The sequence below is a fragment of the Prionailurus bengalensis genome, chromosome C1 (genome assembly GCF_016509475.1).
Source record: "Prionailurus bengalensis isolate Pbe53 chromosome C1, Fcat_Pben_1.1_paternal_pri, whole genome shotgun sequence".
Taxonomy (NCBI): Eukaryota; Metazoa; Chordata; class Mammalia; order Carnivora; family Felidae; genus Prionailurus; species Prionailurus bengalensis.
Window position 1 is genome coordinate 93,145,001 of NC_057345.1, and position 26,405 is coordinate 93,171,405.

General features: G+C 37.4%; 2 protein-coding genes across 3 annotated transcripts in view; one reads left to right on the top strand and one right to left on the bottom strand.

The window, feature by feature from the left end:
• Positions 1 to 15,276, top strand: part of STXBP3 (syntaxin binding protein 3) — a 54,481-nt gene extending 39,205 nt beyond the window's left edge. The window contains 8 exon segments of the mRNA XM_043575726.1: positions 2,225 to 2,290; positions 3,055 to 3,135; positions 5,750 to 5,888; positions 6,180 to 6,286; positions 6,830 to 6,922; positions 9,303 to 9,388; positions 13,222 to 13,370; positions 14,179 to 15,276. Of these exon segments, the coding sequence (XP_043431661.1) occupies positions 2,225 to 2,290; positions 3,055 to 3,135; positions 5,750 to 5,888; positions 6,180 to 6,286; positions 6,830 to 6,922; positions 9,303 to 9,388; positions 13,222 to 13,370; positions 14,179 to 14,273 (816 nt within the window). The 3' untranslated portion in view covers positions 14,274 to 15,276.
• Positions 15,277 to 21,692: 6,416 nt separating this feature from the next.
• Positions 21,693 to 26,405, bottom strand: part of AKNAD1 (AKNA domain containing 1) — a 41,578-nt gene continuing 36,865 nt past the window's right edge. The window contains exons 12-14 of one of the 2 annotated variants that reach the window (XM_043575728.1): positions 25,478 to 25,559; positions 22,902 to 22,956; positions 21,693 to 22,121 (exon numbers count right to left, since the gene is read on the bottom strand). In XM_043575728.1, the coding sequence (XP_043431663.1) occupies positions 21,990 to 22,121; positions 22,902 to 22,956; positions 25,478 to 25,559 (269 nt within the window). In that variant the 3' untranslated portion in view covers positions 21,693 to 21,989. Of the gene's footprint in view, positions 22,122 to 22,901; positions 23,026 to 25,477; positions 25,560 to 26,405 lie in introns of both variants that reach the window. The other variant, XM_043575727.1, reaches the window with a different exon arrangement.

Sequence of the window (26,405 nt, forward strand, 5' to 3'; positions counted from 1 at the left end):
TACAACTCTGATCTCCTGGCAACCACTAATCTGTTTTCTGTCTCTGTAGATTTGCCTTTTCTAGAATGTCAGCTAAATGGAATAATACAGTATGACTTTTCTCATTTACGATAATGCACTTGACATTCATGTTGGCTGTAACAGTGGTTTTACCCTTTAATGCTTAGAAGTACTCCACTGTGTTTATCTATTCCCATCTTGCTGAACATTGAAATTTTTTTCAAGTTGTTGGCAATTATGAATAAAGCCACTATAAAACATTCAGGTTTTGTGTAAAAAGATGTTTTCATTCTCTTGGGTAGACAGTTAAGGGTGAGATTGCTGGGCCATACAGTAAATATATGTTTAACTTCATAAGAAAATTCCAAAATACTGTGGCTGTACTATTTTATAGTCCCTCCAGCATTGTAAAGGAATCACTATGTTTTTGATTTCTAATATCGCATTTAGTTCCAAGACATCCATTGAATTTTTTAAATAAATTCTAATTTTCTATTGAAGTACTGTATCTTTTTATCCATTTAGTCCATCTTTTCCTCTGTTTTCTTTAACATAAATATGCTATTTTTGAATTCCTTGTCTGCTATTTTTGAATTCCAACATCTGGATTGTCCTGGGTCTACCTTTTTTTTTTTTTTAATACCAGTATAGTTAACGTACAGTGTTATATTAGTTTCAGGTATACAATATAGTGATTCAGCAATTCCATATATGATTCAGTGTTCCTCATGATAAGTGTACTCTTAATCCCCTTCACCTGTTTCACCCATCCCTCCACCCATGTTCTCTCTGGTAACCATCAGTTCTCTGCAGTTAAGAGTCTGGTTTTTTTGGTTTGTCTCTTCTTTTCTTTGTTCTTTTGTTTTGTTTTTTAGATTCCACATGAGTGAAATCATATGATATTTGTCTTTCTCTGACTTATTTCACTAGCATTATACCCTCTAGATCCATCCATGTTGTTGCAAACGGCAAGATGTCATTCTTTGTTTACATCTGGTAGTATCCCATTGTGTATATATACCGCATCTTCTTTGTCTTGAGTCTACTTTTACTATTTTATCACTTCAATATTGATCACTTTTTTTGTCTTATATGTCCAGTAATATTTTCGTGTATGTTAGACATCACAGATTACATTGCAGAAGCTCTAGATGATGTTCTCCCTGCAAAGAGTATTGAGTTCTGTTCTGGCAGGGATTTAATTTGCTGATGAATAATCTTAATTTTGTTGCCACTTCATGTCAGGCACTGTTATGGTTAGCATATTTCCTTTAGTTCAGAGACATAGTCCTAGACTAGAACTTAATCTCTGGGGATATTCCCTTAACACTGTCTTCTTCGGATCAGAGAATGCCAGTATTTTCTTAGCACTAAGACCCCTCTGAAATCTCTGTTCAGCATTTAGGCACCCAGCCGTTGTTCTCTGGTAGGCCTTTTTTTTTTTTTTTTGAAGTTTTTTTTTTCACGTTTTATTTATTTTTGAAAGACAGAGACAGAGCGCAAGCAGCAGAGGGGCAGAGAGAGGGAGAGACACAGAATCTGAAGCAGGCTCCAGGCTCTGAGCTGTCAGCACAGAGTCTCACGTGGGGCTCAAACCCACGAACCGTGAGATCATGACCTGAGCCAAAGTTGGATGCTTTTAGCCAACTGAGCCACCCAGGTGCCCCTCTGTGTTAGACCTTTAAAAGTTTTGCCCTTTACATGTGCAGGTTGGTGTTTGGCCAGGGATCAAAAGACAACCCTTCTTTGAGTTATATCTTTGAGTTATGTTGTGACTGGCTCTTTCCTAGCACCCTGCCCCCCAAACCCTATCTCACCAGCCCCAAACGCTGACCTCTTTTTCCTCTGCCTGGAGAGACTAGTGCTTTTTAGTTTCAACTATTTCCTTTCACCATGTTTTCTAAAGTGCTCAAGGGAAAAGCTAGGGTAAGTGCAGGGATCACCTTCAGTGCTTTCTTCTGCTTACGTATCTTAGCTGTGAGCAGTTTTTCTTAGCCATTGCCTGAGAGTTGTCTTATTTACTTTGTCCAATTCTATTTTTGTTTATGGAGGTAGAATAATTTTGAAATTAGCTACTTTATTGTGACTGAAACTGGAAGCCTCTTGAATTTTTTTAATTTGCCAAATACTTAGAAAATTAACAATAAAACTACAAGATTTAAAAATTTTTATATAAAATACCAGAATTATAAGTTTGCTTTAAAAATGTTTGATTTTTTTCTAGACATCACTTAGTGCTCTTGCGCAACTGATGCAAAAGATGCCCCATTTCCGTAAACAGATTACTAAGGTAAGCAGTATTGTACATGAGATACTTTATCATTTTTAGTTTATTAGTTGTCCAGTTCTATAGTCAGGTTTAGTAGTGGGTGTCATGGGATAGTTGGTGTTAGTTAACCTCTAAAATTTTAGTCTAGGTCTGGGAAATTTTCCAAATACTTAAGCTTCTCAGTAGTATTCTCTGTATATAATGTAGATTCATCCAAATCCAGCTTAAACTTTTTATACCTTAGTCTTGAACAGCCAGACAGAGAATTTTGTATTTATCAACTTAATAAGAAAATTTAATATTGGATTGACCATTGGTTGTTACTCTACTTGGTTCCTTAATAGTTATGTGTTAGTAGTTAAGAGCAGTTAAGCCACGTTGGTAGGTAAACTTTTGTTGTTGTTGGTAGTGGTGTATCATTCTTTCTTATGAGTCATTATCAGAATAATTTTAACTCATTTTTTATCATATGGCACCCTAATCAAGAACCAATAATATAAATTCAAACTTTAAGGACTTAGCTGTTTTTCTTTCTCTGCTTCTTTTTCATTACTCTTAAACCCAACACATACTCAACCCTTCTGTTTTTTGCTGTCTGTTGATTGTCTCCTGTGGACCATGTTAATTGTCACTTTTTTCTTTTTCTTGAGCTATTTTCCTTGGTTTATACGGTACCTACTTTCTGCCTAAGCCCATAATTTCCTTCAGGCCCATCTTACAAGTTTAGTATTATCAGTTGCTTAAAAAGAAATTAAAATGATTTAAATGATTGATTTGTTTTTCAGCAAGTTGTCCATCTTAACTTAGCAGAAGATTGCATGAATAAATTCAAGCCTAATATAGAAAAGCTCTGCAAAAGTGAACAGGTATGTGCAGAGTGAGAAATACGTATGTCCTAATACATTTCCGGAATGAACTTTGTAAGGTGTGCTAAACCACAAAATCTCTCTTAGAAGGGGACTCAACTAGGCAGTATTTAAATACATCACTATTCACCAACATTATCATGTAGCTATAAGTATCATAGTAAGCAGTTCCTCCTAATCTGTGATTATGCGTTTTTGGTTAAATGGAACAATTTAAGTATTTAGAACATTGTTTCAGAGTAACACTGTTGGCAGGCCTTTCTCAGTAGGTACAACATTTAATGCAGCATCCTGCAGAGTACTGCATTGGCACATTTAACTTGTTTTAGAGGCCCCTCTTTAATACCAAACTATTTAGTGCAAAGAGAAATAGAATGCAAACCATATGTGATTTTAATTTTTTTAATGTTTATTTGAGAGAGAGAGAGAGAGAGAGGCAGTGAGACAGGGGGAGAGGGAATCCCAAGCAGACTCTGCATCATCAGCACAGTGCCTGATGTAGGGCTCAAACCCACAAACCGTGAGATCATGACCTGAGCCAAAACCAAGAGTCAGATGCTTAACCAACTGAGCCATCCAGATACCCCATGTAATTTTAAATATTATAGTACAGTTGACTCTTGAACAAGGATCAGGGGCGCTGACCGCCCACACAGTAAAAAATCCATGTATAACTTTTGATTCCCCCAAAACTTAACTACTAATAACATCTGTTGGCCAGAAGCCTTACTGATAACATAAGCAGTTGATTAATACATATTTTATATGTTATACATATTATATACTGTATTCTTATGATATTGTAAGCTAGAGAAAATGAAATGTTTCTAAGAAAATCATAAGAGAAAATACATTTAAAGTACTGTGCTGGGGTGCTTGGGCGGCTCAGTTGAGTGTCCAACTCTTGATTTCGGCTCAGGTTGTGGTCTGTCTACCCCTCCCCCACTCATGTGCCTGCACATTCACACATACATTCTCCCTCTAAATTGATTAATTAATTAATTAAAATGAAATAAAACAAAAGTGCTGTGCTAAACTGGTGCAGCCACTCTGGAAAACAGTATGGAGGTTCCTCAAAAAGTTAAAAATAGGACTACCCCATGATCTAGCAATTGCACTACTAGGTATTTACCCACAGTATACAAAAATACTGATTCGAAGGGCCACATGCACCCCAGTATTTATAGCATGTTCAACAATAGCCAAATTATGGAAAGAGCCCAAGTGTCCATCGACTGAGGAATGGATAAAGTGGTGTGTGTGTGTGTGTGTGTGTGTGTGTGTGTGTGTACGCACACACACAGGAATATTACCCAGCCATAAAAAAAAGAATGAAATCTTGCCATTTGCAACAATGTGGATGGAGCGAGGGACTATTAAGCTAAACAAAATAAGTCCAAGAAAGACAAATACCATATGATTTCATTCATATGTGGAATTTAAGAAACAAAGCAAACGAACATTGATGGGGAAGGGAAATAGAGAGAGGCAAACCAAGAAACTTAGAGAACAAACTGATAGTTAACTGGAGGGGAGGGGTGGGGAGTGGGTGGATGGGCTAGATGGGTCATGGATATTAAGGAGGGCACTTGTTATGATGAACACTGGTTATTGTATTTAAGTGATGATGAATCACATAATTCTACACCTGAAACTAACACTACACTGTATGTTAAATAACTGGAATTTAAATAAAAACTAAAAAAAAATAAAAATAAATTCCTGTGCTATATTTATTGAAAAAATCCAGGGTGCCTGAGTGGCTCAGTCAGTTAAGCATCTAACTCTTGATTTTGGCTCAGGTCATGATCTTAGGGTTTGTGGGTTCAAGCCCTGTGTCAGGCTCTGTGCTTTGTCAGCACAGAACCTGCTTGGAATTCTCTCTCTCCCTCCCTCTCTGTTCTTCCCCCACTCATGCTTGCTCACTCTCTCTGTCTCTCTCTCTAAATATAAATAAACTTAAAAAAAAAAAAAGGAAAAGGAAAAATCCATGTATAAGTGGACCCACACACTTCAAACCTGTGTTGTTCAAGGGTCAGCTGTAATCATGTTAAAACGTAAAAAGAAACACGTATAGTTAATTTTAGTAATATACTTGACCTAACATAATAAATTCAAAATGTTATTTCAACATGTAATCAATATAAAATTATTAGTGAAACATTTTACATTCCTTTTTAAAAACTGAGTCTTCAGAATCTGGTGTTTTCACTTGTAAGCACATCTTAATTTAGTCTAGCCACATTTCAAATGCTCATTGACCACATGTGGCTCAAGGCTACCATATTAGCATAGGTTTAGATTAATGATTTTCTTTGAATTATTTTTTGACTTTTTATATTTTAGACAGTCAATAGTTTACAAGTGATGCCTACTTTTTTGTGAAGTATCATCAGTGTTACATTAAAATTTGGCATAATTTAAGGTATTTTTTAAAAGATTTTATTTTTAAGTAATCTTTACATCCAACATGGGACTTGAACTTACAACCTCGAGATCAAGTGTCTCACACTCTACTGACTGAGCCAGCCAGGCACCCTTGGGTTCAAGATGTTTTTAATTAAAAAAATGAATTTGGATTATAGGCCGCTGACTATATTTAATTTTCATTAAGGACCTGGCACTTGGAACTGATGCAGAAGGACAGAAAGTGAAAGATTCTATGCGAGTACTTCTTCCAGTTCTACTCAACAAAAATCATGATAATTACGATAAAATAAGAGCGATTCTACTTTACATCTTCAGTATTAATGGTAATTGAGACTTTATTTCACGAATATATTGAAATACTCAGCTCTAAAATCACTTTATAATTAAGTACTTCACTATTCATCATAAGAAAGTCTTAGAAAATTCAAAGATAGTAGCTGAAGTTGGTTAAGATAAACATAAAGAAAAATAGGAAATTGGGAGAACACCAAAGGGGGTATGTAATTAAACATTTGTTTTTTATTTAAAAAGCTTTATTAATGGGTACTACCTGAAACCTAGAGATGATTGTGGTAGCAATTATGTGACTGTTCACTGATATATTTTTATCTAAGGAACTACAGAAGAAAATTTGGACAGGTTGATCCAGAACGTAAAGATAGAAAATGAGAGTGACATGATCCGTAACTGGAGTTACCTTGGTGTTCCCATTGTCCCCCCAGTAAGAAATCTTACATTTGGTATATATTCATATACATGCATGTGTGTGTTTATATTAAATATGTTTCCTCATATGGGAAATCCACGTGGATAGTCTTAATTTCACTCGATAGATTTGGTAAGTAGAAAAATTTTAATTTTATGTTCTGTATATGAGTAATCTGTACAAGTACATTTTCTAGTGAATTTGTATCTTTTGTTTTCTGTTGTAATTTGCTCTTATACTCTTCTGTGTGATTCATTTATAGCAAATTTTGAAAGAATTCTGTTTAGACTCCCAGTCTTTACCATCAAGTTTTATAGCACTTTTGAGTAAATATAATTTCTGATACTATTACAAATTTTATCATTAGAGCACAAAATACTGTGAAATTTTGTGACCACTCCTATTCAGATTTTTTTTGAGTAAGCATTTCCACTCTTAGTTCTAAGTCAAATACACATAGTATTTGCTGTAAATTACGTATGTTTTTAAGAAAATGTAATAAGTGAATATTACTAAATAAAATTACTGGTTTTTAATTTTTTCCTCTATTTGTATTAGTCTCAACAAGGCAAACCATTAAGAAAGGATAGGTCTACAGAAGAAACTTTTCAACTCTCCCGATGGACACCTTTTATCAAAGATATTTTGGAGGTATAATTCATTAAATTTTACATATACACTAAGTGCCTTTCTGTAGAGTATTCTTTACTCTTTGTATATTTGTCAGTCTGAGCATATCTCTGGGTCAGGAATTTTCTGCACTACTGGGAGAGTTCACAAAAGAAGGCTGTATCTGGGGTCAGGGGAAGAAAGGAAACTTGAAGATTCTTTCTGTGAAGATATCAAACAAACTTACACACTAATGGCCTCAAGATAAAAATAAGTACACATACTGCCTTATGAAAAAAACTATTGTTTTAATAACTCTATGTAGCATAAATATAAATAATTTATTTGAATGAAAGTTCAACAAAATAACATTTGTATGTTACCACTGTTAGAAAGTGTTAGACTCCAGGGGTACCTAGCTGGCTCAGTCAGTTAAGCATCCGACTTCAGCTCAGGTCATGATCTCACTGCTCATGAGTTCAAGCGCCGCGTTGGGCTCTGTGCTGACAGCTCAGAGCCTGGAGCCTGCTTCGGATTCCATATCTCCCTCTCTCTCTGCCCCTCTCGTGCTCACACTCTGTCTCTTTCTCTCAACAATAAACATTAAAAAAAAGTTACACTCTAGTATTCTTGGAAATGTATTTGTGATATTAAACTGTAAATTGTAAATTGTAGTTTGCTGTTATATCCAACAGATGGTTTATGCCTTTAATACTGTTTCCTTTTATAAATTAATATTCATTTATAGGAAATTAGAAAATGAACTAATAAAAATTATATTATGAACAATAAAATCATGGCATTGATTCTTCAGTTATAATCATATAGTTCTATTTATTCCAATTTTCCTTTGACTTAAACCCCAATTTCTATTTTGCTTTGGGAACTAAATGTTTATAATTTATTACTATGATTTTCCTGTTTTGCTTGGCTAATTTTATGTCATTCATACATGTTTAACATAGATGAAAAGTTTGAAGAATTTAGACTTTGTTATATAGCATACGATTTTTTTCCCTATCCATAAGAAGGATGTAGAATTAAGTAGTCTTTCTTGGCTAGTACTTTAAAAAAATATATTTCTTAATGTTTGAGAGCAAGAGAGCGTGAGCAGGGGAGGGACAGAGAAAGAGAATCCCAAGCAGGCTCGGCGCTGCCAGCAGAGAGCCTGACAAAGGGCTTGATTTCTTGAACCTTGAGTTCATGACCTGAGCCAAAATCAAGAGTCGGACACTTAACTGACTGAGCCACCCAGGTGGCCCTTGGCTAGTACTTTTAAAATGAAAATTGACTATCCTGAACCCTGTAACAAGGATTTGCATGTTAATTAAAAAATAGTCTATTTTTGGCTCAGTGACATTCTAAGGCCTTCAAGATTTCTCCTGAAATTTGGTTTCTTTGCTTCTTACAATCTTTTTATTTATGTATTTATTTATTTAGTTACTTTACTTACTTACATGCAAGTTAGGCTTCTTACAATCTTAATGAAATATTCTTGGACTACTCAGTACTTTGTGCTCATTCCTTGTGCCCACCTACTGATACCTATTATACTACCATGCTGTAAAGCAGTGGTCTCCAAACTGTTTTAATCATGTACACTTAACCCTAAAAATTATGAACATGAGTTATAGCATATGAACTATTTGTGAACTATGCATTACTGTACTGATAAAGCATAATGTATGTATATAGTATACCCATACATATAAGTATATCATAAAATGTAACCCTTAAAAAAATTTTTTTTAACATAAAGGAAAACTTCTCTCATCCCCTTGGATTGTCTTGATTACCCCTAGGTCAGGAGCACACATTTTATTTTAGAGCCATTGCAATGAAGGGCAAAACCTGGACTCTCCAGTAGCCTAAGAGGTATGTCAGGACTAGGATGGTATTTAGAAACCTGTAGTGCTCTAGAGATAAAGGTTTTGATAAAGTCTCTGTAATCCTTACACCAGTAGACCCTCCAAATGAAACTTAGACATTCAGGAAATATTCATTTAATAAGTACATAAAGGATTGCATTAATTTTTGAAGCAAGTAAGGTTTGTAAGTTTCAGAGAGAGGGTTAACCTTATTTTATTAAATATTTATATATCTTGAGGTTCCTTAATTGTTAACACAAATTTTGAGTTTTATGTAAAACATACAAATAAAAAATCCTGGAGGGGGCACCTGGGTGGCTTAGTCGGTTGATTGTCCCACTTCGGCCCAGGTCACGATCTCACGGGAGTTCGAGCCCCGCATCGGGCTCTGGGCTGATGGCTCAGAGCCTGGAGCCTGCTTTGGATTCTGTGTCTCCCTCTCTCTCTGTCCCTCCCTGGCTCGTGTTCTGTCTCTGTGTCTCTCAAAAATAAATATTAAGAAAAAAATCCTGGAATTTACATTTTTTGATGGTGTTAATTTTTTTCTTCCCTAGGATGCCATCGATAATAGATTAGATTCAAAAGAATGGCCATATTGTTCCCAGTGTCCAGCAGTATGGAATGGCTCAGGGGCTGTAAGGTAAAAGCTATAGAAGTATGATATTATAGACTAATAATTCAAAGTACTCTTACATTGAGAAGTACTCTTATTTTGAGAATTCTCCTGGAAGAATAGTTACTTAAAAGACAGTTTTTCTTTAACCGTGACCTGTTTTAAATGAGTCTAGGTAGGGGCGCCTGGGTGGCTTGGTCGGTTAAGCGTCCGACTTCGGCTCAGGTCATGATCTCACGGTCCGTGAGTTCAAGCCCCGCGTCGGGCTCTGTGCTGACAGTTCAGAGCCTGGAGCCTGTTTCAGATTCTGTGTCTCCCTCTCTCTCTGCCCCTCCCCTGTTCATGCTCTGTCTCTCTCTGTCTCAAAAATAAATAAATGTTAAAAATTAAAAAAAAAAGTGAGTCTAGGTAAGCAATATGAAAACATACCATACTGTAGAACAAATGAATGTCATGATCTTATGTAATGCAGGGGTGTCAACTCCCAGACCCTACTTCTCACAATACCTAAGGCTTTGTCTCCTTTGTTCATTAAACTGGTAAACATCCTTGTTTGCCAAGATTAAGCTAACATTCTACAAGGCAGACCAAGCCTCAACTCAGTTTACCAGCCTAGTTTTTAGCTTCCTTTTTACTGCTGGCCTTTGGGAGATTTCTCTTACTTGTTTACTTTCAGCTGTGCTTTTAAAAAGAGTTTCACTCTTATTTTAACCAAAGCTTCTAGATGCTTTCTAGAGTGAGATTTTTAGGATCTAGGGATTTTAATTAATTACTATTTGTTTAATCTATCAAATGTAAAACACTAGCACAGCATCTTATACATATATGTGAAACAAATTAAATATAATCCCTCAAAACTGCTATTCAGAAGTTTAAAAATTGTTAGAATCACATAATTGTTTTGAGCAGCATGATCCCATTTTTCTTCCTTTTTTTTTTTTTTTTTTTCCTTCCTTACTCTAATTCTCTTACTTTGGAAACCGTTTTTAAACCAAAATTGCACTTTAAGTATCTCCTTGATGTATCTTATATGGGAATCATGAGTGTATCTTAATTCCTGTTTCATCTTTCAAAACCAGTTACTGATTCTTACTTTTTTTTCTGTTGTTGACCCCTTCGTCATTCCTTAAGATGTCAGATGGAAATGATGTAGACAAGAACATTATTAAAAGTTTACTATGGGATCCTACATTGCAGGATCTTAGAGGTCCTCTAGAACATGGTCTCCAAAGTGGGTGACAAGATGATTTGAGGGTATTTAGTTTTACAAAAGAGGGAGAAATTAAAGCTTTATTAATATGCACCAATACACATATAATTAAAAAAAATTTTTTTTTAATGTTTATTTATTTCTGAGAGAGAGACAGAGCATGAGTCGGGGAGAGCCAGAGAGAGTGGGAGACACAGAATTAGAAGCAGGCTCCAGGCTCTGAGCTGTCAGCACAGAGCTTGATGCAGGGCCTCAAACCCACAAACCATGAGATCATGACCTGAGCCGAAGTCGGACACTTAACCAACTGAGCCACCCAGGCGCCCCTAGATGTACAAAAATTTTATTTTGAAATATTTACTTTTGAAGTAAAAGCTCAAAATTTTTACTAGTGAAGTGTGGGAACATGATTCCTGTGAATAGCAGTGCTATCCAGTAGAACTTTCTTGTAGTAATGGAAATGTCATATATCTGTCCTCTATAGTATGATAGTCACTAGCCACATATGGCTGTTGAGCACATGATATGTGGCTAGTATGACTGAATTTTTAATTTTATTTAATTTTAATTACATTTAAGTAGCTTTGGGGCACCTGGGTGGTTCAGTCGGTTGAGCGTCTGACTCTTGGTTTTGGCTCAGGTCATGATCTCATGGTTCATGGGTTCAAGCCCTGAATCAGGCTCTGTGCTGATAGTGCAGAGCCTGCTTGGTATTCTCTCTCTTTGCCCCTGCCCCACTCACGCTCGCTCACTCTCTTTCTCCCTCTCTCTCCCTCTCTCAAAATAAATAAATAAACTTTAAAAAAATTTTAATAGCCTCATGGAGCTAGTGGCTCCTGTATTGGACAGTGCAGATCTAGAGCAATCTGGGGGAGGAAGTGACATATAAATAATAGCTATTATTTATTGTTTCCTTGGTACCAGATTGCATACTTTGTGTATCCTGTACATTTTTTCATTTAATCCGGAAACAACCCTTGAAGTTTAGAAAGAAGTTCCGTAACTTGCTGAAAAGTGCAACTGAATTAGAAAGCAACAGAATCAGAGTTGTAACCCAGGTCTAACTCCTTTTATCTTTTTTTTTTTTTTTAAACAACTTTATTGAGGTGTAATTGACTTAGAAACACTGTATATATTCAAGATCTACAGTTTGGTATTTTGATACATGTACATTGTAAATGATCACCACAAGCTAATTAATGTATCTATTACCTTTACAAAGTTATCATTTTCGCATGCGTGTGGGGGGGGTGGGGGGGGTGAGAAGGCTTAATTTAATAATTTAAGATCTAACCTTTTAGCAAATTTCAATATACAATATAATTTTTGTTAACTATAGTCACTAGGCAGTACATTAGGTCTCCAGAATTAATTCATCTTGCATAACTGAAACTTTGTGTCCTTTGATCAACACTACCTCATTTCACTTTCCCGCCCCCAACTCCTGGCAGCCAGTAATCTATTCTCTGCTTCTGTGAATTTGTTTCATATTCCACAGAGAAGTGAGATCACGCAGTGTTTGTCTTTGAGTCCAATGTAATTTCACTTAGCGTAATGCCCTGCAGGTTCATCCGTGTTGCCATTAGCAGAATTTCCTTTTTTTTTGTTTTTTTTTGTTTTAAGGCTGAATAATATTCCACTGGATATATACACTACATTTTCTTTATCCATTTCTCTACCAGCAGACATTTAAGTGTTTTCTGTATCGTTGCTATTGTGAATAATGCTGCAGGTAACACAAAAGTACAGATATATCTTCAATATCTCCTGCCATCATACTTCAGTGAGTTCCAGCATAGAATGTCCCAGTACCACATCAACTGCAAATCCATACCTGTGCCTCCCTCCCTATACCTATAAATACAGCTGACACTCTCATTTATTTCATATGAAGAAATAATATACCTGAGAAGTCTGTGACTTTGTAAAGTTAAAAAAAATGGGGAAAGTGGCACTGAAGCAAGAGGGTTTTAAAGACTCCAGAAAGTCATAGACTTTTCAGGTATATAGAGTTTTATTTTATTTTTTATTTTATATTTTATTTTTTATGAGAGCCCTCAGAGACCACTGTTTTTAAAAAAAAAAATTAATGTTTTTTTTTTAATCTATTTTTGAAAGAGACAGAGACAGAGACAGAGAGAGAGAGAGAGAGAGAGAGAGAGAGAACGAGAACAAGCAGGGGAGAGGCAGAGAGAGATGGAGACACAGAATCTGAAGCAGGCTCCAAGCTCTGAGCTGTCAGCACAGAGCCCATCGCAGGGCTTGAATGCACAAATTGCAAGATCATGACCTGAGCTGAAGTCAGGTGCTTAACCGACTGAGCCATCCAGGCATCCCCCCACTTTTTTTTTTAAGTTTATTTATTTTGAGAGAGAGAGTGAGCAGGGGAGGGGTAGAGAGAGGGAGAGAGAATTCCAAGAGTTGCACCATCTTCCAACTGAGCCAGCCAGGCACCCCTGATCAAAATTAAACTTGAAGTGGGGCTGTCCTATCTAATTCTTGATCCTCCAGTCATACCATAGTTAAGTCATTTCCATAAAATCAGTGTAGTTGGTGCCAAATTTGAGTTTGCTTGAATTAGCCTTTTTAAGAAATCTACAAGCACTATGGTTTTGGAAATGTTTTTAACATGTTTGTGTTTATTTTTTAGTGCTCGCCAGAAGCCCAGAGCTAATTATTTAGAGGACAGGAAAAATGGCTCAAAACTGATTGTTTTTGTAATTGGAGGAATTACATACTCTGAAATGCGTTGTGCTTATGAAGTTTCTCAGGCACATAAATCCTGTGAAGTTATTATTGGTAAGTCTTTTTTTTTTCCACTTTTCAATTTTATTTTAAACAAACTCTAAATGCAAGAATATATATGTAAAATTTTATGTTGTATTTTATATGTAAGACTAATTGTTCAGTGCAAAAAGGTATTAATCATAGTGTATTTTATGTGATGTACTAGTTTTTCCTGGTTGACCTTTTTGATAATTTGATTTTTAAATACTCTGATTTTGAAGGAATAAGCTTCAGGATACTATATGATTTAAATATTAAGTATCTTTTAAAATATTATGTTCTGCTCTTATGAAATAAATTTTGAGACATAAATACATTTTTATTACAGAAATATTTTGAATGTTTTTGTGGATGTGACATTGGCAAGTCTTGTGTGGAATTTAGTTTTAAGAATTTTATCAAAGCCACTGATATATAACCTCTCCTCGTCTATGGAATGCAACATTTGTACACCAGGTCTAAATCTAGAGCACTGCTTAATGATCCTGTGGTTGAACAGTGACTATCGTGTTCTGCCACAGGGATAGAATAACTTCCAGTTTTGCTGTTCAGCATATCAATATATAGCACAAAGAAGACAGAGCCCTAGGAGTGAATTATTAAGCCTACTGTTCAATGAAGAGGAAGGACGTGAAATATTGTGGTATAGGCAGTTTTCAGGAATGTGTCCTATAGAAATTTTGCTAAATTGCTCCAAGCTATGGCACTTTGCAAATTTGAGGGACAGGGCAATATAATTAACCAAGAAGACCACTATTTAACCACTAATTAACCACTATTTAAGTGCTGGCCTCTGAAAATTTATCTTTTCTCCTACCAGGTTCTACGCATATTTTAACACCCAGAAAGCTTTTGGATGATATAAAGATGCTGAATAAACCCAAGGATAAAGTCTCCTTAATTAAGGATGAATAGGGATTTTTTTTTTTTTTTGGAGATTCTTATTAATATGTTCAACTAAAATAGATCAAGACAAGGTTGCTACCATGTAATTTAACACTGTAAATATTTTATGGAATAATGATTTTTCAAACATACTTCTTAAGGGACTTTATGATTACATATCTTTGGATTTGCCATGTTTAATAATTTAAATAGTGTTGTTGCTTTGTAGATGATGAGAAGAAATGTTAAAATGCTTTCTAAAAGGAAATTTTTCACCTTTGGAACTGAATATATTAGAATTGTGGGTAATTTTTCACAACTACCTATGTACATATTAATTACTTACCGGATGCTTATCTGTCTTATACTGAAATATAGTTTTTTGGGAAAGAATTATTTTAAGTGAAAAGGTAGTAAAAGTAAAAACTTTAAGTGTGTGTATGATAGAATGATTTTCTATAAGTGCACTTGAAATCCATAATTTCTTTTATGTGTAAAATAGTATTGTCATTAATAGAAATAATTTCACAGTGTTTACTGTCTTCCCAGATACTTCTAAAGAACACAATTTTATGTAATTTCAGAGTCATGTATGTTTAAATTAGAAAGCCAAAATTAATTGTGAATATTCTAAGAGAAAATAAATGTATAGTTACAAAAATTATCTTTTTGGGGGCAGGGGAGGAGAGGGAAGTTGGGAACTTAAAAATTCTAAATCAGAGAGTTACAAAAAAAAAAAGAATGCACCATAATCTTCCCATCAAGATAGCCCGGGTTGATATTCTATAAAAACAATGTGATATTTGTATAGGTTGGATAATATAAGGATGTGTTTGCACAGGTATTACACAAAAGGAATGTCTTCATTTCAAATATCTCTTTTAACCTGTCCTCCTAGTGTTGTCACATTAGGGACCATAATTTTATATATTACTCATCTTCAGAGTTTTGCTTATATATAATGCTGCATTATTTGGGTACATAACCTTCACAAACACTCAAATTTTTATAATATAAATTTCTAGCAATGGCATAGCTGGTCAAAGTATTTGTGCGTTTAAAATCTAGCTGACCCTGGGGCACCTGGGTGGCTCAGTCGGTTAGGCAGCCGACTTCAGCTCAGGTCATGATCTCGCGGTTCGTGAGTTCGAGCCCCGCTTCGGGCTCTGTGCTGACAGCTTAGAGCCTGGAGCCTATTTCAGATTCTGTGTCTCCCTCTCTCTGACCCTCCCCCGTTCATGCTCTGTCTCTCTCTGTCTCATAAATAAAACGTTAAAAAATATATAAATAAATAAATAAATAAAATCTAGCTGACCCTTGAACAACATGGGTTTATAGACACTGACCCCCACCCTCCCCAACCACGCAATTGAAAATCTGCATTTACTCCTCAAAAACTTAACTACTAATAGCATACTGTTGACCAGAAGCCTTAGCAATAACGTAAACAGTCAACACACATTTTGTGTTATATGTATTATATACTGTATTCTTACAATAAAGTAAATGAGAGAAAAAATGTTAAGAAAATCATGAGAAACAGGGAGCCTGAGTGGCTCAAGTTGGTTAAGTGTCCAACTCTTGATTTTGGCTTAGGGTTCAAGCCCTGCATTGGGCTCTGTGCTGACAGCACACAGAGCCTGCTTGGCATTCTATTCTCTCTCCCTCTTTCTCTGCCCCTCCCCTGCCTCTGCATTCTCTCCCTTTCTCTGAATGAATGAATGAATGAATGAATGAATGAATGAATGAATGAATGAATGAAAATCATGAGAAAATAACTTACAATACTGTACTGTATTTATCTAAAAAAATCTATGTTGTTCAAGGGTCAACTGTGCTGATAGGTATGACCGTTATGTAGTAAATCCATCACTTTTCCTTTATGGCTTTGGTATTATATGTTGTACTTAGAAATACTTCTTACGCTCAATATTATAAAGTCATTCACTCTTTCTTCTGGAACATTTCAATAAGTTCATTTTATTTTTACAGATAATTCATCCATCTGGAATTGAGTTTAGTGTGAGAATATATGCTAGGTATGGTCTCTTAGCACTTGACATTATGTCCCATGCCTCCCCATCTCATACCAAAGGGGATGAAAGGCCAAAAATGAAGTTTTGTAGACTCCCAGGTAAGTAGGGTTCATTCTGAACAGGTTAGGTTCTGCCAGAGATTTGCATTTGGTCAAGATTTGGAAGGTAGAAACCATCTACCACGGCTGTGCTAGTGGATACGCAAGCTCCTGCCACCTGAAGTTTGTAGCAACCAGACTCCATGTTTTAGTGTCTGTCACCTGCTGCACGGGCATGAGGCAATGCTGGTGGCAGTAGCAGCACTGAATTTATATTCTCTGGATCACAGAAGGTGATATAACCTTGAGTCTAAAAGCATGTTGGCTGGGGCATCTGGGTGGCTCAGTCAGTTAAGTGTCCGACCCTTGATTTCAGCTCAGGTCATGATCTCACAGTTTGTGAAGTTGGGCTCTGTGCTGACAGCTCAGAACCTGCTTGAAATTCTCTCTCTCTCTCTCTCTCTCTCTCTCTCTCTCTCTCTCAAAATAAAAATTTAAAAAAATTTTTAAATTAAAACATGTTGGCCCCCACTTTCTGCCCCTGCAGCTTTTTCCCTTGATTTGTAAGGACCTATATTCAGTCCCATTCTTTGAAATACCTAGCAGAGTTTCTGTTCCTACAGTGAACCCTGACTGATATATTATTTAATAGAGATCCAGCTTTCTTCTTAAATACCCAGATATTGTACAGATTTTATTGGGCAATTTCTCCTTCCCCAACTAGTCTGAAATACTACCTTTATCATAGACTTTATTTGCATTTTGGTCTGTTTCTGAATTCTGTTTTATTGACCATTAGTTTGTATTTTTCCCTATTTTAATTCATGCTGTATTTTAATGTGCGATAGATATAATCTCTACCTAAATCACTGTTACTTTTCAGAAATTTTCTGGCTATTACATTTTTCTAAATGAACTTTAGTATCATTTTGTTAATACCACAAGTTATTTTGGTATTTTTATTAGGATTGCAGTAAATTTGTAGGTTAATTTAGGAAAAATTGACACCCCTATAATATTGAAATTTGAAATTTAGGAATATATAATGTCTTTTTATTTACCTAAGTCTTTATAACCTTCAGAACCTTTATTTTCCTCATATAGGTACTGTATATTTCCATAATATCTTTCTTTTGTGATTCCATGTGAATTGGATCTTTTATGTTATTTTCAAACATTTTTTATATAGGAAAGCTATTGTTTTGATATATTAATTTCATAACTTGCTGTTTTACTAAGTAACAATATGCAAGTGCTTACTTAGAGCATTATATGTGCCAAGCAGTGTTTCGAAGTGCTTATATTACCTCATTTAATCTTCTCATTTAATCCTATGAAGATAGGGACTATTATTATCATCTCCATTTTAAAGCTGAGGAAACTAGGGCACATAAAGGTTATGTAATTTAACCTCGATGTTTATGTGGAGAGGAAAGGCTTGACATTAATAAACAGCTCTCTTTGAATATCAAGCGTGGGAGCAGTACTTTGTCAGTGAAAGGGCTGGTTTTGGGTGTCTGCATTTTATTTGTGGTCCTTGTAAGCCTTGGTTACTATCAGTCCAAGGTTAGTACTTGTGTGGAACAGAGATTTAGACTAATCCAATGCCCTGTAACAAATGGAACCAAGAGTGTGATGACAGCAAACACTGGCCCATTCATTGAGTCACTTAACACCTCAGTGATGATTTTGTCCTATCACAATGATGTGAGATCCTTTGAGGCCTCCATTTTACATGTATTTTAGTCTTAGAATTGGAGTGATCCTTTGTTTCCTAAATCTCTTACTGAATTTGAAGATGTAAGTGTTCATCTCACATAAATTCTTAGTATAAGCTAATTCCACCTTCAGAATTAGCAATTACAGATTCTGATACCAAGACCCTGAAGAAGACATTTCACTGTTACAACTAAATGAAACCATTTATTCAGTATCTCTGAAGCCCACATTAATTCCTGTTGATGTGTGCTTGGCTTATAAAGTATAGTGGATTCACATGGTTCAACCATATTCACAAAAAAATAAGAAAAATATCAGTTGTTCGCAAAGACAAAAATTCTTGGATTTGAGCCCAAAAGCCCAGATCCTGGCAGTTTATTTTTGTAAGATGTGATGCCTCCATAACTCACTTCTCCTATAGGTATTTGTAACTTTCTGTGAATTCTGTCAGGTTGCAGGCAGATTTCTTTTAAAATCAAAGGAGCAAAAAAGTCTTCATCCCACAATAAAATTTCTGCTACCAAAACAACAATTTGGGCATTAAATATATTCATATTTAATATGAATTAGGTCTGTTTTAAATCTTTAAGATTCAGGGGCACCTGGGTGGCTCAGTCGGTAAAGTGTCTGACTTCCACTCAGGTCATGATCTCGCAGTTTATGAGTTTGAGCCCCGCGTCAGGCTCTGTGCTGACAGCTCAGAACCTGGAGCCTGCTTCGGATTCTGTGTCTCCCCCTCTCTCTGCCTCTCCCATGCTCATGCTCTCTCTGTCTCTGTCTCTCAATGATAAAAAAAAAAAAATTTTTTTTACATAAATCATTAAGATTCAAATCAGTAAGATTACAGTAGAAAGGAGTGATAAAAAGATGAGTTTTCATTTGTATAATCTAATAGTTAAAGTGGATGGCTAGAATTTTTTTTTTTTTTTTAGGATTTTACTTTTGAATAATCTCTCTACACCCATCCTGGGGCTCAAACTCAAAATCCTGAGATCAAGAGTTGCATACTCTCCCAACTAAGCCAGCCAGGCGCCCCCTAGAATTTTATTTTCATTTAGTTTTATAATTTTAGAGAATGCAAGCTGGGGAGAGAGGCAGGGGGAGGAGAGAGAATCCCAAGCAGGCTTCACACTCAGCACGCACTCTGACGCTGGTCTTGATCCCATGACCCTGGGATTGTGACCTGAGCCAAAATCGAGTCACTCAGCTGACTGAGCCACCCAGGCACCCCTAGAATTCTTTATTAAAGAGATAAAAGCATTCCCCCCTCATCCTGCTTGCTTGTTCCTGGCAACCTGAAGCAGCCAGAGCACAGCTACACATTGGAAGTAGACATGAAGAGGCCTCTGGACAGTGGAAGCTGCCAGATGTTTTTTTTACCACACCGCTGCCCTCAACAATGGTGAGTCCCTTGACTCAGCATTGGAAATAAACAGTTAATGAACTTGTTTTTCTGGTCTGTTACTGCATCAGAATTAAGAGAGAGATCTGTCAGAATTTACACAAACAAGGGAGGAGACAGCCAAGGGTACATGATCAGTAAATATAAAATTACCTTTAAATCAGAGCTTAGCACTTTTCCAGGACTTCTTAAGGACATAGCCCTATTTCTGTTTCTTGGATTAAGCATGTCACAGTGATTGTTCATAATGATCCTCAGTCATTAAGGAAATATAAAATTAACATTTAGAATATAGTTTAATAAAGTAGAGGTGGGCCATATTTTTAAATGATTACAGGGGTTAACTTTCTATAAAGGTTAATTGAGGGCTTAGGAACATTTACTTATGGTGGTCCTTTCTAACTTGGATTGCATGGATTTGCTTCAGGTGTCTTTGAACTTTTAAAAATTGTGTGCAAAATTGTGCATTCTTACATCCCTTTTCCCTGCAAGAGTGGAGTATGGGGGAGGGAGACTCCATAGCTTTCATCAGATTCTCAAAGAGGGTTGAACTCAAAAAAGGTTAAGAACTAATGAATCATATAAGAACCCTTCCAGCCAGAGAAGTATAATTTTAAACTTGAGGACAGGATAGTGATGCTTGGCACATAAAACAGGTTATCAAGTGGTGACTAAATTTAGGTAAGTGCTGAATCTAAAAGCCTCTTGAAAGCATATACACAGTTTAAACTCCCTTTTTTCTCTTACAGTGCTACTACCAGTGTTCACTATCTTCCTTATAATGCCACAGCTTAAAGTACCTGTAGCCACAGAGTCAGAGGTATCTTCAGGCTGGCTCTGCTTTATCTCTTCTAAGGCACTCTTAACCAGTTTCCAAGCTCCAAAGTTAAAAATAGCCTATTCTCTAGCCAGCTCTAGACAAATAGCAGCTGCCTTGGCCACTGCAAAGATCTTCAAAGTGGGAATGGATTCAACTCTCTTTACCACTAAGCAAAGCTCTGGGGGTTAGGAAACCATTTGTTGACTGTTTTGAGTGAATACAGGCCTCAGGAAAGAGGGAAAGAGCCAATGATGTGCTGCTCTGTCATTAAAGAGGTTCTAAATCAGCCTTAAAGAAGCAAATCAGAATCTTGTTCTGGCATTCTACATGAAATGTGGTTAATACCTGGTACATAGTTGTAATGAATTGTCTTTACTTTTGTCCCAAATTCATTAATCCAGGACTAACGTGTTTGCATATTTCTGACTTTAAGAGATCTTCACATAACTTATGATACAAACATAAGAATTGCAGGGGCGCCTGGGTGGCGCAGTCGGTTAAGCGTCCGACTTCAGCCAGGTCACGATCTCGCGGTCCGTGGGTTCGAGCCCCGCGTCGGGCTCTGGGCTGATGGCTCGGAGCCTGGAGCCTGCTTCCGATTCTGTGTCTCCCTCTCTCTCTGCCCCTCCCCCGTTCATGCTCTGTCTCTCTCTGTCCCAAAAATAAATAAACGTTGAAAAAAAAAAAATTCAAACATAAGAATTGCATATTATACAGAAAGTAAATGAAAAGGAAAGATTCTTCCTTCCCTGGATGACTCCCATCTCCATTTCTTAGAGGTCCACAGAATATTTCTGTGTGTGTTTCCAGAAAATATGTATGCCCTTTGAAAAACATACACAAACGAAGTCACACTGCATGTATTATTACGTGTTTGCCTTTTTTCACTGTCTTCCCTCCCCCCCCCCACCTGCCCAGTGGCTACATTTTTTTCAGTGGCCGCAGAGTACTGACTGATTGCAGGACTGTTGTTATTTATGATTCCTCATGTAGGGTGTTTAGATTAGCTCTACTTGGGGGCTCTTCCCATCAGTGCTTCGGTGGCCATCCCATGTGTAATACCATGGCCTATTGTGGGAGTTACCTATAAAGTCATTGCTAATAGTGGAATTGCTGCTCAGAATTTAAGTGCTTTGACATTTGTAGAATTTGGTGCCAAGTTGCCTTCTTTCCACCAGGTTGCACCAATTTATACTTCCACCCTCAGTGTATGAGAGCACCTGTCATCCCCAGCCTCGCTGATGCTGGGTCTTCTAAACTTTATTTTTTGCCATACTAAAAGGCAAAAGTATAGTCTGTTTTGTTCTGTCCTTTTTTTAAGTGTTTGTTTTTGTGTTTTGTTTTGTTTTGTTTTGTTTTTTAGTAATCTGTATACCTAACATGAGGCTTGAACTCATGACCCTGAGATCAAGAGTTAGATACTCTTCCAATTAAGCCAGCCAGGTACCCCTAGTTTATTGTTTTAATTTCTTCCATTATGAGTTAGGAATAACAGATTTATTTGAAAATAAATACTTGTTGATTTCAATTTAAGAATCAGGGTCCATTGGGTTTTTTTTCCTTTTAAGCACTTGGTGCCCCCCATTTTCTATGGCTTTGGTATTGTCTCTAGAAAGCCACCTTCCTAAATTGTGTAATAAGATACTTTTTGAGGGAAGATAAAGTTTTCTTTGCATTTTTCTTTTCTTTTTTTTTTTTTTTTTTTTAAGTCTTTGGTTGCCTTGGGTCAAACTAGTATTTCAGCCGATTCCTCCATCTCTGTACTTTGGCAAGATCTTCTGCAATAGTTCTAATCATTCGATCAGTAGTTTCTTTCAAAATGGTTGCTGTCCTTAGGGCATGATCCAAAGATGAGTTTAAAATCTACAGAGGAAAAATTCACATATTTAAAGTTACTGTTTCTGTTAATTGGGTTATCTCATTATTAAACATTGCAAGGTGGAATTTTTGGAGCATTCTTTTCCCACCCGGTCTATTCCTGTTTTTAACGGTTGGTTTCCTAGGAAACCAGTCTGAGATGGAATATATTTTTTAGAGAAAGGGACAGAAAAAAGACCCAACACGTGACTGATGAGTGTGAATCAGAGGGTGAGGTCAGCAACCTGCTGGGCTGTTGCCCTGGTGCAGAGGAACAAATTTGTGAGAAAGAAGGAAAGCTATTGGGGCTGATTGAAGAGGATTTAGGGGTCATAACCCCTGAGAGGGCACCCAGGGGCATTAGTGCTTGCATTCCAAAGCATTTGAAGGTGGCCTGGGATTTGATTTGAAAACAGGGAAGTGCTGGCAGCTCTAACCCCAGTGTCACTGGAACAGACTTGTGAGCAGCTGGAAACAGTCCACTACCTTCACTCCTGGGCCAGGGGGATCCTGTAGTGGAGGCACCACCCACAAAACACTTTCTCCAGGAAATTTCCCTTGGAACCAGTTTAGGAATAATACAAACCATGTGGCTGCTCAGGCTGTGTGTCTTTATGTTAGTGCGGAGCACAAAGTGTTTTTATTAGCAGAACATTTCCTGGTGCCACCATACTGTAATAATTTAAAAGCCATCAGTTTTGTGACCAAACAAATCTATGGTCTTTGTGACCAAGACCATACTTACAAGCTGCAAGGATTCTGGAATGGATTTTTCTAAGTCCTCACCTCAGATTCCGTTTCCATACTGCGCAAGTTGCTTAAGGATTTGCTTCCAGAAATCCTGCGGGAGTGGAAATGGGGTGTGGGTGTAGCAAGGTCTGAACTGTAGGTCATGAAAATCTTATTTTTTCTGGAAGGCAAAAGCACACTGATACTTGTGTAAAGCTCCCCTCTCTTCCCTAACTCTGTGGTTCAGTAATGGCTGTGTGCGTGTTGGGTGTTAGGACTTTGTGCACTCTCCGCTTTTTGTAGCTCTTATAGTCCCCGTGTGGCTGACCACAGATGAGCTTCAGAAAAAGATGGTTCCATGACCACGATCTGGGAAGTGTTTCCTCCCAGAATCTTTCCATTGTCACAGAAAGAGGCAACATTCCAGTTTATTCAGTTTTCATTCTTTGGGGGCCAACCTTCCACCTTGGCATATTTATAAAACAAATGCACACAAATCTGCCAATTGTAGGCACTTTGAGTTCGCTTCAGCACCAGGGAGCTTACACAGCAATGAGGCAGCAGCAATAGAAAAATAAAAGCTGGGGTGCCAGGGTGGCTCAGTCGGTTAGGTGTCCAACACTTCAGCTCAAGTCATGATCTCACGGTTCATGAGATCAAGGCCCACGTTGGGCTCTGCACCAGCTCTCCTTGGGATTTCTCCTTCTCTCCCTCTCTCTGCCCCTCCCCCACATGTGTGCACTCTGTGTCTCTCAAAATAAATTAAAAGAAGAAAAGCAGCACCTCTAAATAGGCACCTCTGAACTACTACACTAAGTATGACTCTCTCTGATGATGGTCTGGGTGAATAAGGAGAGCCAGGGTCACTATGTACAGTTGTTCGGTTGTGCACTGCATAGCTCTGGGAGGTTTCATTCACACATTCTCTGTGAAGGGCACTGCCTGGAGTTATGCCATGAATAGTGGCTGTAGGGGATGCCACAAGTCTTGCCTGTTGACAGGTGGGCCATGGAGCCATCTTCATATCTCCCTGACTTGAGATTTCTTCTGTTAAGCATTACTTCTTTGGTACTTACAGCACTTGTAAGCAGTCATCTCCAGGAAGTCTGATTTCAAATGTTTGTGACTCTAAGCCTCCCTTCCTGTCTCTCCTCTACCACATTAACAGGAGTTGGTTCTTCAGGTCAGTTTAACACTTTGGATCTATTATCCGGTTGAGAACATCAAAGAGCATCAGCGGCCCCTAGCTAATAAAAAAACTTCAGGCAAGGCAGGGCAGCGTGGTGCAGTGGGAAGGGTATGGGCTTGAGAGTCCTCTCTCTCTTCACATCCAGTCAGTCATGATGATCAACAATAATCGCCATCACTTGCTGAGTGCCATGTACCTTTCCACGTGCTTTGTATGTATTGACCCAATTCTTAGTTTGGCACTACTATTATTCCCATTTGGAGAATAATGAAGACGCACAGTGGGGAAAGGGAGGCACAAAGAGGTCAAGCAACCAGCCCAAGGACACGGAACTAAGATGCAAACCCAAGACCTGCCCAGAGGCCACATTCTTAAACACTGCACTACATATGGTAGTAGCTATTGAGTTCAGACTGAGTGCAGAACCTGAACTTTTAACCACTCTGCTACACTATTGATTTTGCCTCCTAAATAGCTCTTGAATACTAGACCTCTGTCTCTCCTTCTCTTTCACCCTTGGCCAAGCTACCATCACCCCACTTGGATTATTGCACTGGGCTCTTACTTGGCCTCTGTGCTCCAATTCTTGACATCTCTAATCCATTCCCATTCCTTTAGTAGTTAGAGTGATCTTTTAAAAACACTGGGAAACTTTTTTTTTTTTTAAGTTTATTTGAGAGAACACAAGCAGGGAAGGGCAGAGAGAAAGGGAGAGAGAAACCCAAGCAGGCTCTGCTCTGTCAGCGCAGAGCCTGATGGGGGCTCAATCTCATGAACCTTGAGATCATGACCTGAGCCAAAATCAAGAGTTGGATGCCTAACCAACTGAGCCACCCAGGTGCCCCAACACTAGGAAACTTTAAAAACAGCCTCATTAAAAAACTTCATTGGCTTATTATACCCTTGAGTCTGAAATACTTCTGTAGCTGACAAGCCCCTGCATGGTCTAGCCCTACCCATCCCTTCAGCTTCCCCTTGCCAGCCCCATCTTGCCCCACAGCCCCTCGCACTACACTGTTCCTGAACTTGCCAAGGGGCCTTTCGGCTCCAGGAAGCCTTCATAGACTAGATGCCCTCTTACCTCCACATCCCTTTGCTAGTTGATTCACACTTACCCTTTGGTGTTCAGCTTCCCTGAACCCCCAAATTAGGTAATAGCACTCTGTACACCCCCTTTGTGGCACTTAAAAGACTGGCTCTTCTACCAAAAAGGTAACTTCCATGAGGGTAGGGACAGTGGTTTAATTTTTCACTGTGTCCTCAGGACCTAGACCAAGACCCTGCTATTGACACTCAAAATACTTGTTGAATAAATAAATGAATGAAGTATTAGCCATACTTTGGCTTGAATCTTGGCTCTACGATTTATGATCTCAGTGACCTTGAGCCAGTAACTTAATGCACTAAGCACATTGCATGGTTATTATCATTAATAAAATAATACTTTTCTGGTATGGGCTCATGTTCGTCTTGAGAGGATTTCGGATTCGATGTCTGGGAACAGATCCATTCTGGTTTTGAACAAGCTGAAAAATGTTAGCTATGATTAAATTCAGAGTTATCAAAAATGACCCCCAATTGGTGGACATATGGGTAGCATTTCCCGAACTTTTCTGTATGAATGTAATATTTCATGAAATCTTAATAAGAAAACTAGGGAACATAGAAAACAAAGAACTTTCTTTCTGAATTCAGGAAAAGAAATTCAGCTTATTTATTTATTTTAAGAAATTCAGTAATCCCTATCAAAATAACACCAGCATTCTTCACAAAGCTAAAACGGACAATCCTAAAATTTGTATAGAACCAGAAAAGACCTCAAATAGCCAAAGCAATCTTGAAAAAAAAAAAAAAAGCTGGAGGAATCACACTCCAGATATTCAAGATGTATTACAAAGTTGTAATCATCAAGACAGTATAGTACTGGCACAAAAACAGACACTCAGGTCAATGGAACAGAATAGAGAACCCAGAAATGGACCCACAAACGTATGGTCAACTAATCTTTGACAAAGCAGGAAAGAATATCGAATGGAATAAAGACACTCTTCAGCAAATGGTGCTGGGAAAACTGGACAGCAACATGCAGAAAAATGATCCTGGACCACTTTCTTACACCATCTACACAAATAAACTCAAAATGGATGAAAGACCTAAATGTAAGACAGGAAGCCATCAAAATCCTCAAGGAGAAAGTAGGCAAAAACCTCTTTTGACTTTGGCTGCAGCAACTTCTTACTCAACACGTCTCCAGGGGCAAAGGAAACAAAAGCAAAAATGAACTATTGGGACCTCATCAAAATAAAAATTTCTGCACAGCAAAGGAAACACTCAGCAAAACTAAAAGGCAACTGACAGAATGGGAGAAGATA